Source organism: Lotus japonicus, chromosome 2 (assembly GCF_012489685.1).
Source record: "Lotus japonicus ecotype B-129 chromosome 2, LjGifu_v1.2".
Lineage (NCBI taxonomy): Eukaryota > Viridiplantae > Streptophyta > Magnoliopsida > Fabales > Fabaceae > Lotus > Lotus japonicus.
In genome coordinates this window covers 48,692,583-48,706,275 of record NC_080042.1, presented here as the reverse complement: position 1 = coordinate 48,706,275, position 13,693 = coordinate 48,692,583, and the positions used below count along the sequence as shown (strand labels likewise).

The 13,693-nt window shown below is 44.0% G+C and overlaps 1 protein-coding gene across 1 annotated transcript; it reads right to left on the bottom strand.

Moving 5' to 3' along the window:
- Positions 1–13,078: 13,078 nt before the first annotated feature.
- LOC130736544 (uncharacterized) lies at positions 13,079–13,693 on the bottom strand. Its single transcript, XM_057588363.1, has one exon. It carries the CDS (start codon positions 13,691–13,693, stop codon positions 13,079–13,081), a length of 615 nt encoding a protein of 204 aa, XP_057444346.1.

Here is a 13,693-nt window from a genome sequence, read left to right as displayed (position 1 = left end):
TATATTTATAGTAGTGTACAAGTGATGAAAGAGATTTTGAAGAAAAGAAGGGTCCTTAACTAACTATAATCAAATCTATTTCAAGACTCAATCGTAGTATAGTATCGGGTTATGTCGTCTCCACATGGACCGTGTTGCTACGAACTAATCTCACTAACTAGATATTACATGAGCAATTCAAAGATGATAATTTATTTAAATGAGATAGATGATAAAGATAATAAGAAAAGAAAACAAACATAGTAAGTCATTTCACTTGATGCACAACTTATTCTCAATCCTTATACTCATACAAGATGGACTTACATCCAAGATGTCGATAAGAGCTATCCACCCACTATTCCTAGCTAGGTAAACCTTCCCGTTGAAACCCTAGCCTCAATTCCTTGCAGTCCTAGTGATCTCTATAGGAGCATTATGCTCTAAACCAAATCGATGAGACATACCCAAAACTTTGTTCGTATCTACAGAAGTTCATGTTTAGGTGGAAGGAATCTAAGATCGTCACTCTAAAGATTCTTTTAGCTCCTAACTAGACAATCCTATCTAAGCGATGAGTATCCCGATTGTCACGCAGTTAAGACCTCCTTCCGAACTCAAGATATTATTACCTAAGGGTCTTAGTCTTCCATTGTCACCTAGAAAATCTCAACCCTACCCAAATACAAACATTTCATCGGATGACTAATGTAAAGGGCGGTTCCTCTCATTTACTAAACTCACACCCACTTTCAAGTTGTCATGTAAGCCATGAAAATCATCTAAGGGGTAATTGATACATGAAACTCAAAGGAAATTAATAGACCTAAGATATAGGTGTCTCTCCCTTTTATATGAACTAAGCTAACAATAATCCATATCAATCTGCCAATCTGTTTATGAATTATGAAAACTCTTATCACCCCAATTGACCAAAAGAAGCATTAAGCATGGAAAAGAACTCCAAAGAAAGAAAATCCATAAATATAATTTCATAAGGGTTTGTTGAACAAGAGTGAATCAAATCACATCACATAAATAGTAAGAACCTAAATGGAAGGGAGGAGAGGAAAGTAGAAACCCAAGGTAGATAGGAGTCATGGCCTTCTGAAGGAGCTGGCACCTTCCTCCATGGTGCTCAAGCACCCACCCCCAAGGGGTCAACCTCCCTCTCCACCAAGCAAGCCTCTCAGCTCTAGAGAACCTCCGCACTCTAGATTTATTGGAATGAAAGAAAATACAAAAGATACCGAAGATATCAAAGATACTATGGTGATAAACCCGATTTAGTCCCCATATTTGTTGGGTTACTAATGTGATCCCCGGTTGAGAAATTGGGGCGTTACATAGACAATCCCTTTAAGGAAAATTCATATCTACAAGAATCATCTACACAAGGAAAAAATAAAGCTCAAGAAGAAATATCATCGTCTTACTCTACGATGATAAAGGAGCTTAGGAAGAAAGTTAAAGATCGTATCAAGAGAAGATATCACCAAAATCTAAAAGTATGATTCTTCAACGGAAAGATTCTGATCAGAGCTGAAAAGAAGACAAGACAACACACATCAAAAAGAAGAGTTGTCGACAGAAGATCAGAAGACCTTCCAGCAAAAGAGCAAGATCGTCTTATGGAGAAAAAGTGACCGTTTGCAGAAGGAATGAAGAAGAACTTGTAGAGGAGGATCATCTTCCAACTCATGCTAGCCAACCAGAAGAAACTGTGTGCAGAGAAAGCAAACATCTAGTCAACATGGAAAAGATCTCTGATGACGCAGTAGAGAGAGAGGTCAATACGAACAATGACCAAGGGAAATCATTATAACTTTCAAACTCAAAGATTTCCCTTCTTCTCTCTCTTCTTGCAAATAGAATGGAGTACTTCATCTACTAACGCATCTGCAGCTCATGCATTTCCCAAGGAAGAAGTCTCAAGTCACTTTTGCCTAAAATGATCGTCTGCATCAAAAAGAAAAAAGAAGGATACCTGTTGAAAGATGAAGAGACGACGCTGCTCACTGCCAGGCTACCTCTTCAAGTGGAGCGCACCTCATCATCCGATCGAAGAAGCTCCACAAGGAAGCCAATCAAAGAAGTTTCTACATCTGCAGCTGCACAGTGACCAAGGTTGAAGCACAACGCTCCATCCATCAATGAGTTGTTTGGTCACATAAACGGGTAATAGCTCCGACCTATGCTTAAGCTTATTGCACACTCCAAAGCAATAGGAATGCATCAAAGCAGTACCCCTTCATCACAGTTCGGTGCAACAGTCATATTTCTGTGAAGACTATCCAACAGTTAAATCTCGACTCACAAAAGACCTGAAGCTATAAATACTAAGACTTGAAGACATCACAAGGTGGGTTTTGCAAGTTCAAACACTATAATTTTTAGAATTGAATTGGGATTCCATCAGAATATCCTAACCCAGTTCAGGTCGCCCGAACGGTTTCTGAAGATCACATCTTTAACGTCTGGAGAAAAATCTTGAGGTTGGAGCTCAAATGAAGATATCTTTATCAGCCTCTACTGTAACGCCCCGATTTCTCGAGTGTCACACAGTAACCAAGGTCACAATTTTCGCAAAGGATTTTCGTCGGTTTAATTAAAATCTTGAATTAGCGACAAACCATTTATTACGAAAACTCTTTAAACTTAAGCGTTCACAAAAATCACGCGTAAATAAAAATCATAAACCTCGATTAATCGTTTGAAACATAAATGTGAAATCATAAGTTTAAACCGAATGTATTGTTACATCAGAATTTCCACTTATTCAAAAACTGAAAAAAAAATAAAAGTACTCAGTGCCCAAATCGAAACTCTCTCCCCAACAATAATAAAATAGCTCTCAACCCATCCCCTAGACTTCTTCTTCTTCTTCTTCTTCTTCTTCTTCTTCTTCTTCTTCTTCTTCTTCTCGTTTTTCTTGAAGAGGCATGCACAAACAAATTTCAATGCCTGGAGAGGCAATTCTGAAATAATACTCATCTACGTGGAGAGGCAGGGACAAACAAAACTCTGCCTGGGGAGGCAGGTTGAAAAGGTAATACCTGGCCTGGAGAGGCCTGAATAATACTCAACAGCTTGGAGTGGCTGGAACAAATAATATATGCCTTAGAGAGGCGATAATACTCAATGCTTGAAGAAGAAGTTGCTAAATAATACTCTTGCCTGAGGAGGCAAACTGAAGAATACCTGTAAGGAGAAGTCCTTGTCACTCACTGATACACATTCTGCAAGTGTACAGAATGCCCGAAATAATATAAAAGATTGTCGAATCACAGAGATTGGGGAAGAGTCGATTTACAGAAGCAATTGTTTCTTAAATCAGAAGAAAAGTAAAATACAAATATATTATTGAGTGGTTGGTTGTGAAATTAGTAATCTGAAGTACAGAGGAAGAAACAATGTTTGTAACCTTAGCATTTGGGTCAGTTTCACCAAAACAAGTACTGTTTTCAAGAGTCTGAATGCTTATGGAATGATGATAGTTCCTATACTTTCTATTGTTGATATAGCCTAGGTCTCTTTATGCCAACGCTCGAGTTCAAAAAGAGCTTTCAACAGACTTCACCAGATCATTCTCTTATGAGCAGCCTCATTGAAGATTAAGTTCATTTCATGTTCCGACCATCAACTACTAGTCGTTGCCCTTATTCCTAAGGCGCAAAATGCTCTAATAAACAGACCCCCAATTCCTCATCCCTATACCAAACATCAATTCGTGCATAGAAAGGATAAATAACCTTTGTCCACTAAAGTTTATACTATCACAGCAGTGTAGGCTCATAGAAAGAAAAGTACTTTATCCATAAGAAGATACCAGAAAGTTAAAACAACAACAAGTAAAGGATCCACATCCCAAATTATAAAAGAAACTTAGCTAAGCATGGCTAAGGTAAACATGTTTCTAACCTGAATAGGAACCTTAGAAGAGCTCCTTACTCCTTAGACAAGCTAAAACTTAAAAAAAACTAAGATACTAAGATATGATCTACTATGATTCACTATGATTACAAAATGAGGTATTTATAGCAGAAAAATGACCCCACGGATGTACCTGCAGGTATAGTGCACACAGATGCGTGCCTTGTCCTCGAAATGCCACTTTTTTTACCCAGCCTGGTGCACGCACGTGCATGCACACGCTAACAGCTCCAACATCTTTTAGTAAAATGGTCGTGTGGCTTCGTTAACCGTCGGATTGAGCTGGAATTTTGATATGTTATTCAAAACTCATAGATCTTTAATATGGCCAGCCGGATCTTCAAGAAAATATCTCTATGAGAAAAATGCCACGCAATACACAGCTCTAATTTCCATTAGCTCAAGTTCTAGTCATTAATGCACTTTAGGGCCTTCATGAGCTTTATAACTCCTTTCCAATAGATCTTTTGGCCTTCATTGCTCACTTATGAAACCTCCTAGCCTTTATGCTTGGTCAACCCTTTGTTATTCTTCATAACTAGGATTCCCTTGACAAGAGAATCACCCTTTAAGTACCTTAACTTAGGGCTTCACATTGAACACACATTAAACTATTCTTTGTAACCTAAAACCTCTTAATCTAATGCACATAATGCCATGAAATTTCAGATTATAAGTTACAAAGATTATTCATTCCAACAATTCTCTTAATTCCTCTAACAATCTAGACCAAGAACTTAAATGAAAAAGGACTCAATTACTATGAACTAAAATGCAATAAAAGACTCAAAAAACACTAATATGCACATGATGACTCTAAAATACTAAAAGAACTAAATGAAACTATACACTCTAATAAATCAACTAAAAAGGAAATAAAACCTAAGAAAAAGATAGGAAAATAAAGGTAAAAACACCATATAAACTCCTATAATGACTCACCCTTAGTGAGATCTCAGTGTTGTCGAGGGCTGGATGTACCCCTATCGTTCTGGGGATGAACCAGGATAAAAGTTTGTGTGTGATTGTCTCTTTCATTTACTTATGCTTATCTGTTGCACCAAATAAAGTAGTTCATCGTCTATTCAACATCTGTCGTTTGGATCTTAAAGTATTTGAATGGCACAATTCAAACCCCCTCTTTCTTGTGTCATTCTTGGATCAATAGTAATGTATAGAGAAAGAGTGAAATATTCAAATTGTTGTGCCTTTGATCATGGTTGTTTACATTTTAGCTAAGGTAGTTGTATGTGGGACAAGATGTGAGACAAGATGTTGTAACATCGTGCTTGTGACATTTGTCCCTGAGAACATGTTGTGTGTTTGGCTGATTTAATCTAGAAGCTTTGTTGTGATTTCGTGCTAATCAAGCTAAGGTAATTGGAGAAGCTTATGTGCGCCGCTCGAGGAATATATCAATTGTGATCAAATCGATTTCAGAAGATTTGATTTGAAGATTAATTGTGGAAGTTTTTATCGGTTATCCAAATCTTAAGTGATAATATTTGTTGCATATTTGTTGAAGATTAACTTCCTGTTTTGTGTGGACTCTTTGTTCGTTCAAGCCTATCGAAGACAAGGCCTGAAGAAATGATATTTAATGTTTTATCCTCAGAACATAGAGATAGGGTATAGTACCTAATGTGAGAGTATTGCGTGTGAGAATCTTAGAGAGAAAAAATGTAACCGCTTAGAGAGAGAATGTAACTGAATTTCAGGCTTGTTATTTCTCAAATGAGCTAAGAGTCTCTTACAATTGGTAACCGCCCCCTATTTATAGGCTTGAGGTTGGGCCTAGCGTCCCTAAATGTCCTTAGTGGGCCAGTCGGGCCTCTCGGGGGAGGCCCAACTCCCTGGCTCGCGCACCGACCTAAGGTAAGCGCCCCTGGGCAAGGGCCCCTAGGGTCTCGCCCAGTCCACAAGACACCGAGCTCGAAGGATGAGAGCTAAGAGTGTCTTAATCAATTAAGGCGACATGAGAAAAACTAGCTAATGCCAAAGCCTAGAGACCAAGATTGATTGCCAACATGGCATAGTAAATAAAGCTAAAGCTAATTTATGATTCTTTTCACGAGCCTTTCCGAGTCCACGAGTCAACAGGTAGACTCGTGGCGACGGTTCTTGGTTCCCTCGCCCGGCTCCAGCTGTGATCGCCGTGAATCATGGTGGCTTGACGCGTGTAGGCCACTTGTAACGTACTGAAGAAGTGTGAAGGTCAGTGAATCTCCAGAATCCCAACCGCTGTCCTCGAAACGTCCCCTCAAATCATGACAAAGCCTGCTAATTTGAATTTCAAACCAATCGGTTTCAGCCGTTGTAACTCCCATTTAATGCGCCGCTCCAACTCCCCCAAAATCCACATTACTTTTCAAAAGTAATCATTTCCTTTTGTCAGCACGGGACACGATCTCCCACAATTTCCACAATTCTCTACACGTGGGCACGATCCCAACCGTTACTTCCCTTAATCTCTTAATTCGCCACTTTTGAAATCCTCATATTCTTCAAAAGAGTCAACAACTTTGCACCCTCTCCCATCCTTGTTCTTACTTTGCTTTTAGCGAAAATGACTTCCCAACGCCGTTCTAAGAAATCCTCTCATTCCCAGAGCACCGCCCCTGCATCTCCGTCCCCAGTTGCCCTTCCCCCTCCCGGAGGACTTCCCCTAGGTGACGAGGACATCGAAGCCTTTTGGCTCCGGGTGTTTGCCACTATTCCAGAACCCACGAACCAGGCCCCCCTCGAGGAGGTCATTTGTCAGCCTTCCGAATAGACCTCCGACGACTCCGTCATTGAAACAGCTCGCCAAGCCGGCGGGCTCTGCCACAAGAAACTCCTTGAAGACGCTCTTGTCACCGGGAAGTGCCCAGGCGACTGCCAGCCTTGGCAGCATCGTACGGTTGATCGTGGGGTGAAGAGACCCCATTTCTTCTATGTTTACGAATATTTGTTCCTCGACCTAGGAATCAAGCTACCCTTTTCTCCTTTTCTTTGACAAGTTATGGGGTGAAGAGACCCCATTTCTTCTATGTTTACGAATATTTGTTCCTCGACCTAGGAATCAAGCTACCCTTTTCTCCTTTTCTTTGACAAGTTATGGGGGAGATCAACGTGGCTCCTTCACAACTTCACCAAAACGCTTGGGCCTTCGGCCGGTGTTTCGAGATCCTGTGTTGCGCTGTCGGCATCGAGCCAAAGGTTGCACACTTCTTCTACCTCTACGCCGTGGAGCCGAAGTCCTTGAAAACCCCAGGGTGGGTTTCGCTGAAATCCCGCACGGGCCGACAGCGCCTTCATCCTTATAAGAGCAATGTCAAGATGGGGCCCGAACGCCGGTACTTCCGCATTGCAGTGCACCCCACGTATCCTAAAGCCTTTACCCTTCAGGATGGGACCGCCCAGTTCCCTCTCTACCAGACCAAAACCCCCCGCGTCGTTCCGCCGCCGCCGGACGCGTCGCTGAGTGATGAAGATAAAAAGCCATCCTTAGCTTTCTTGCCAGCCTTCCTATCCTCGAATCGTCTCAACTGCTTGAAGTCGTGTGCAAGAACACCCTTAATTCATTCCTAGGTTAGATTGTCCTCTTTTGCTGCAACATTATACACTTCCCGTGGAGTTTATCACTTGCTCATATGTTTTTCTTTCTTCTCTTAGGTTCGATAAAGTGTACCAAGGCTGAATTGGAGCGTGTTCTTACTGCCAAGGTGATCAAATTTCCCCCCACCTTCAACACTAGTGGGGGTAAGAGAAGACGTGTCAAAACGTCCATTGAGCCAGCGTCTGGAGCCACAAGCGGCATTGCCCTCCCTAAGGCTGGTGAGGCAACCCCGAGCACTGCTGCTCCTGAATCCGGCGAGCCAGCATCAGGTGCCGCCGTCCTCCCTGAGTCTGGTGGGGCAGCGTTGGGGGTTATGGACGATGCTGTTCGCCCTTCCACTTCAAAGAAATCCCCTAAATCCAAAAAGGCTGAGACCAACGAGGACGGGAAGGGCGGAGCCGCGCTCCCCTCGTTAGAGAAGAGCAAGAGAAAGAAGATCAAGAAAAATAAAACAGGCTAGACAACCATTCCTCGCTGGAGACTGGTTGGCGAGGACGTGCCAAACCCTGAAGACGGGGTAGGGAGTCTGATCCCCTCTAAGGAAGCTTTCGACAGCCAGGGTGCAGCCGAGGATTCCATTCTTGTCGCCCTCCAACCGGGCCATCGGATTCAACAATCTGAAATGGATTCACTCCGGGCTTCGCCCGGTCATTGTTGGTCAATCTGCAAGTGTACAGAAACCTCCGGGTTTTAAAATATCGAACCACAGGGATTGTGGGTGAGAATTGTGGATTTAAACCTAAAGTTCGCAAGTTGTGAAAGCAATAAAATTTTGAAATTGATTTTGGTTGTTGGTAACAATGGATTTGCAAAAGAGCAATATTGTAAGTGTTGAAAATAACAATTGATGGAAATGCCTTGGGTTATTGATCATCTAAGCCACTCTAGTCTACCAATCCTATTTATGTGAAACCTTGATTCATTCCCTGTTGCTTTAGCCTATGTATTCACTTATTGATTCCTCACATAAGCAATTCTCTCAAACTAAAAGTTAAGCCCTATTCCTTGTGTACTTAATCATTCATTTGAGGTTTTAGAGCATACATATTCAGGCCAACAAAACCCAACCCTCACTCTATTCCTAGTAGCAAGCATAGAATGATATATTCCAATTCATGTCCCTAAATTATAACAAACTTCCGTTTTGATTATAATCTAGTCTATAGCAAGTGTGCACTCAAGCTAAACATGCATAATGGAATTGAAATACAAGGTTAAATCAAGAACTCATGCATGGAGATAGGATTTAGAAAACTAAAGCTTCACAGAATCTCAAAAAACCCAAAGCATAAAAGAAAACTAGCCACTCATGGCTAGAGAATCCATACAAGAAATGTTAAGAACTTGAGAAAAATTACAAGTTGGAAGCCTCACACAAGCCCCAAGGTTCTCCTCAGCTTCTAAACTTAATCCAAAATGAGTAAAATGTCTAACTCCTCCAAAGAAATTGGCCAAAGCCTTATTTATAGGCAAAACACACAAGTCTGGGCGCTCAGGCGCCAATTCAGCGCGGTTGAGCGCCAATTCCATGCTGAAAACATGCCTCTGGAAGGCAATTGGCGCCTAGCACGCCAATTCCAGAAACCCTGGAAAAAGCAATCGGCGCCTAGGTGCCAATGGAGCACGCCTAGGCGCTCAAGCTCGCTGGAAAACCTTTTTATCTTCCTCTTAACTCATCTTCAAGCCTCTTTAAGCCTCCCTTCAATTCCCAAAGCTTCTTGACCTTCTTTCTCCCTCAGTTTCAGACCTGAACATTTAACCACAAAGCCAAGGAAATATCTAGGAGCTCCAAGAGTCTATTAGCAAAGAGAACCCTCAAATAAAATTGGAAAATTATGGAAGTTCTAAACTTACTTAAAATGCAAGAAAAGTCCTTATAAAACTATGAAATTACCAAAACAAAGTAAAAATACAAAGAAAGGCAAAAATGCATGAGAATGCATGAAACACTACATGAGACACAAGAAAAAGACTCAAAACCTACAAAGAAGTGACCCTAAAAATAAGACTAAATCCGGGTCATCATTCATCAGATGAGTCGCGACGAGGCGGATCAGGCTCTTGTTTCCCTGCCATCCCCTCACTGCCCTTCTCCTGCTCCTAGCCGCCCGACTACCGAGGAAAAAGAAAATTCCCACTTGGACCAGCGACCCACCCCCATCAACTTCATGCTGTCCGATCCTTTTGTTTGGTGGCCTGAAAGATACTGAAAATCCCAATCTCGATGGTATGGCACAAGAAGCCATCTCGAGCCTCCTCCGCGCGGGATGCCTCTTCGCCAAGCTATCACAAGATTCGGCCTCTGCCGCTGAAATGGAGGAGCTCCGACAGAAAGCGGAGAGTTATCGTCTTGCCACACTCGAGGCGTATGACGAGCGTGACAGGGTGCTAACCCAGGTGACGACCCAGGTAATCAAACTGAACAACCTGGGTATCGAGATGAACCACCGCGAGGAGGATTTACTCGCCTACGATGGGAAAGTGGAGGAATTAGCGGAAGAGCTGGAAGATATGCGGAAGGAAGTAGAGGCGAGGGCTGAGGCGATTGCTGCGAGCAAGGCAGCTTGTGACGCCAAGGATAAGGAACTTGCGTCCTTGCGTAGTGACCTGGCGGCATCAAACGAAGCCCTCGCCGCGGTAAGAACCCAGCTCGAAGCGAAAGACAGGGCTATCGCGGAGGCGGAAACTTGGGCGCCTTCTGAGGCCAGGGCTCTTAGAACTAGGTTGGAGATTGAAGCTGCCGCTGAGGCCGTGGAAGAGCGTGGCCGTGGTTTCTTCCTCGCGAAAGCCCAGGTTCAACACCTTTACGAAGGACTTGATCTTAGCGGATGGGGGCCTTCAAGAGAGTTATCCCCGAGGGTTTGGTCGGTCTTGACGATCCTCCAGGCTTCAATAAAGAGTACTTTCTAGCTGCTGAAAATGCAAGGAGAGAAGAAGAAAATATTAATGCAGTTTGAATATTTGTAATTATCTTTCCCTCACTATTTTTGTAACTAACAGTTTCCTGCAGGCTAGCTATTAATGAGAGTTTGTCGTGGTGTTACTCTGGCTTCTTCTATTCGGCACTCTGCCACGCTTTATTTTTTGCGATCGTTTACGATTTGAGTTTAAGTTTCGTGTAGCGATTTTAAATGTGTGCCAAAGAAAACTAGGACTTTCGCTCAGCTTTGAACTGAGGCTTCGTTCACACCATTTTTCCCGTAAGATTAGGTGTGGCCTTGCCATTTTTGTCCCGGCGAGGACTTACAGTGGTTGGGGTCCCAATGGCCATGTGGGTTGCCCGAGACTTAGCCTAGTTTTGAATGCTCGACCATATTTCGGGGAGGCTTTCGCTCGCCCATATTTCGGGGAGGCTTTTGGGATAAGAAGCTTATCCGCAAACGTCGCCAACGAGTGACCAACGGTTCGTGCCGGACTTTCCGGAGCGATCCTCAGACATCAAGGTCGTGTTGGGTTCGCCACCTTCAAGGAATTGTTCCCATCGGGCGACCATGACAATTCAGTTTGTAAATTTAGGAGTATTTCCGAGAATATCCTTTTGTATTTGATTTGTAAAAAGTTTTTACATTTTGAGGGATGCCTCATTAAAAAACTCCCGTGGTGGAGAAAAAGAGTGCATCTTTATTTTTGTCCTAATTCCTGCTTTTCCTCGCCGCGCCCCTGCTCCATCTTCTGCCACCCCGATCAGAGCACCACGTCGAACACCCCATCCTTCAAACTTGATGTGCTTGCTTCCTCCACCTGGCTCTTGTGAGGCCAGTCCCTTCGCCAGACCGCTCCATCGTAGAGAGGATCCTCTTCTAACTCGCCTCCTTGCTTGTCGCTCTTAGCTGGCCTCTAGTATCCCGCCTTCCCCTTTTTCTTGCTCTCGCGGCGGTGCGATCGGTTCCGCTTTCGCACCTTCTCTGGTTTGCCCTGGGGTTGCCCAAATGTTCTCCATCCATTTTTCCTGACGCCTCCCTGTTTCAGATTCGCTCGAGCCACAACTTGCGTCGCCACCCCCTTTTCTCTGCTCTCCTCCTGGCCCATGCTTAAAAGAGCTAGCTTCTTAAACCGGGGCAATCCCCAGAGCGTTGCATCTTTCTGACTCCAATTAAAGAGGTCAAAATTATCCTCCACCAGTTTCTCTAGACGCTTCTCTTGGCTAGTCGTGAGCCTGGGCTCAATCGCCAGCACTCCTCTGCTAAATTTGTACATTTCCAAGTCCCCGATTATGTTCGCTCAGCGTTCCTCAACATGGGCATCAGTGAATTGCCCATCTCTTCTCGTCCTACCGTCTAACCTTCCCTGGCCTTGGCTGCGCCTTAGTCTCTCGCTCTTTCAAGCAACCATCTGCTCCAATCTCCCTGCACTGTTTCGCCCATGGCCTTGGAAGCCCTACTGGCTTTGACCCCCTTTCAAGATCTCGATCTCGTGGCATCTGTGTCCATCACTAACTCCCTTCATTTTATACATACTAAGGCAATTATTATAGCATTCTCTCGCTCTCCGCTGATCCACCATAGATTAGTGGGTACTTCACCGCTAGGTGAGCCGTCGAAGTTACTGCGCAGAGGCGATTCAGAGTGTTCCGCCCGATGATGACATTGTATGACGCCACAACCTGCAATACGAAATACCTTACACGCAAAAGCTTGGCGTTCTCGTTTATTCCAAAGATCGTGTCTAAATCCAGATAGCCACACACCCAGACCTGCTCTCCCGAGAAACCTACCAGAGTCCCAGCGTACGGCATCAGGTCCTTATCTGTTAGTCCCAATTGCTCAAACGCATCGCTGTATATAATGTCCGCAGAACTTCCCTGGTCCAAAAGTTCTCTTCGCACATTAAAGTTATTGATCCTTACCAATTACCACCACGGGATCATCCTTGTGTGTCTTGATTCCCTCGAAATCTGCCGATGATATCACTATGTCCGGGTGATGAAAACCGAATGGAGTTGCATTCTCTTGCACTGATGTTACCGCCCTGACATGCCTGCGCCTTGCCGAAGGTGTGTCACCGCCTCCACCGAAGCCTCCGGCGATTGTATTTATCCTTTCCACCGGCGGTTCGAGATCTTTGTTGAAGGTTTCTTTAGCTCCCTTCTTTCTTGTTGCCAACGTCTCCTTCTTGTCAGTTGTTGGCGTTTGGCGACGATCGTCTTGTTCGCGATCATCCTGCTGACGACTCCCTTTATAGCGATTTCCCTGTTGTCGTTCGCCTTGCCAACGATCACCTTGATCATTCATCTGTAAGCGTCCCACCCTGATTAGTCTCCCAATCTCGTTCTTTAACGTGAAACAATCTCTGGTGTCATGACCCGCCGATCGATGGTATTCGCACCACTTGGTTTTATCCACTGTCGCCCGAGGCAGGTTAGCTTCCTTCTCACCCTCTTCGACTGTGTGTGTCACCTTGACTTCTCAGAGCAATTCCGTCAGATGTGCGCTCAGACTTTTGCCCGATTCCTCCCGCCGGTGAGAATTAGCTTGACGCCACGGGCGTCGACGCTCGAAACTTTCTTTATTTGGGTAGAGTTGCTCCTTTGCAAATTTTTCAACTGACTTGCCCCTCTTGTCCTTCCGCTTACTGCTTGCTGCTTTCTCCTTTTTCCCACCTTTGTTTACCCGTCGGCGAGACATCCCTCTGGTTGCCGTCCTTCTCCATCTTTGTGCGCTTCCTTTTGAAAGCGTCGTCCTCCTCATCCAAGATGTAGGTGTTCGCCCGAGCACGTACTTCCACCATTGATCGAGCGGGCTTATGACTCAACTTACTGTTCAGCTTCCCCGGCTGCAGTCCATTCTTAAAAGCTCGCGCACAGGCATGCGGTTCCGACTCCTCAATCTTAACAGATGCTGCACTGAACTGCCTCACATATTGTTTCAAAGTTTCACCTTCTGACTGGCGGACATTATATAGATCGTCAATCGTTACCTGCTTGATCTTACTCGCAGATAATTGAACAAGGAACTTTGACGAGAAGTCACGAAAATTTGTGATAGATCCCTGAGATAGAGTCGTGAACCAAGCCATTGCTGTACCCTTAAACGTCGACAGGAACATCCTGCACTTCACCGCGTCGGAAGCTGAGCTTATGACCATCTTCGTGTTGAAATAAAGCAGATGATCCTTTGTATCGGTCTTCCCACTGTACGTCTCAAGAACAAGGTTCTTCATGTTGTCCAGGATGACCACTTCCAT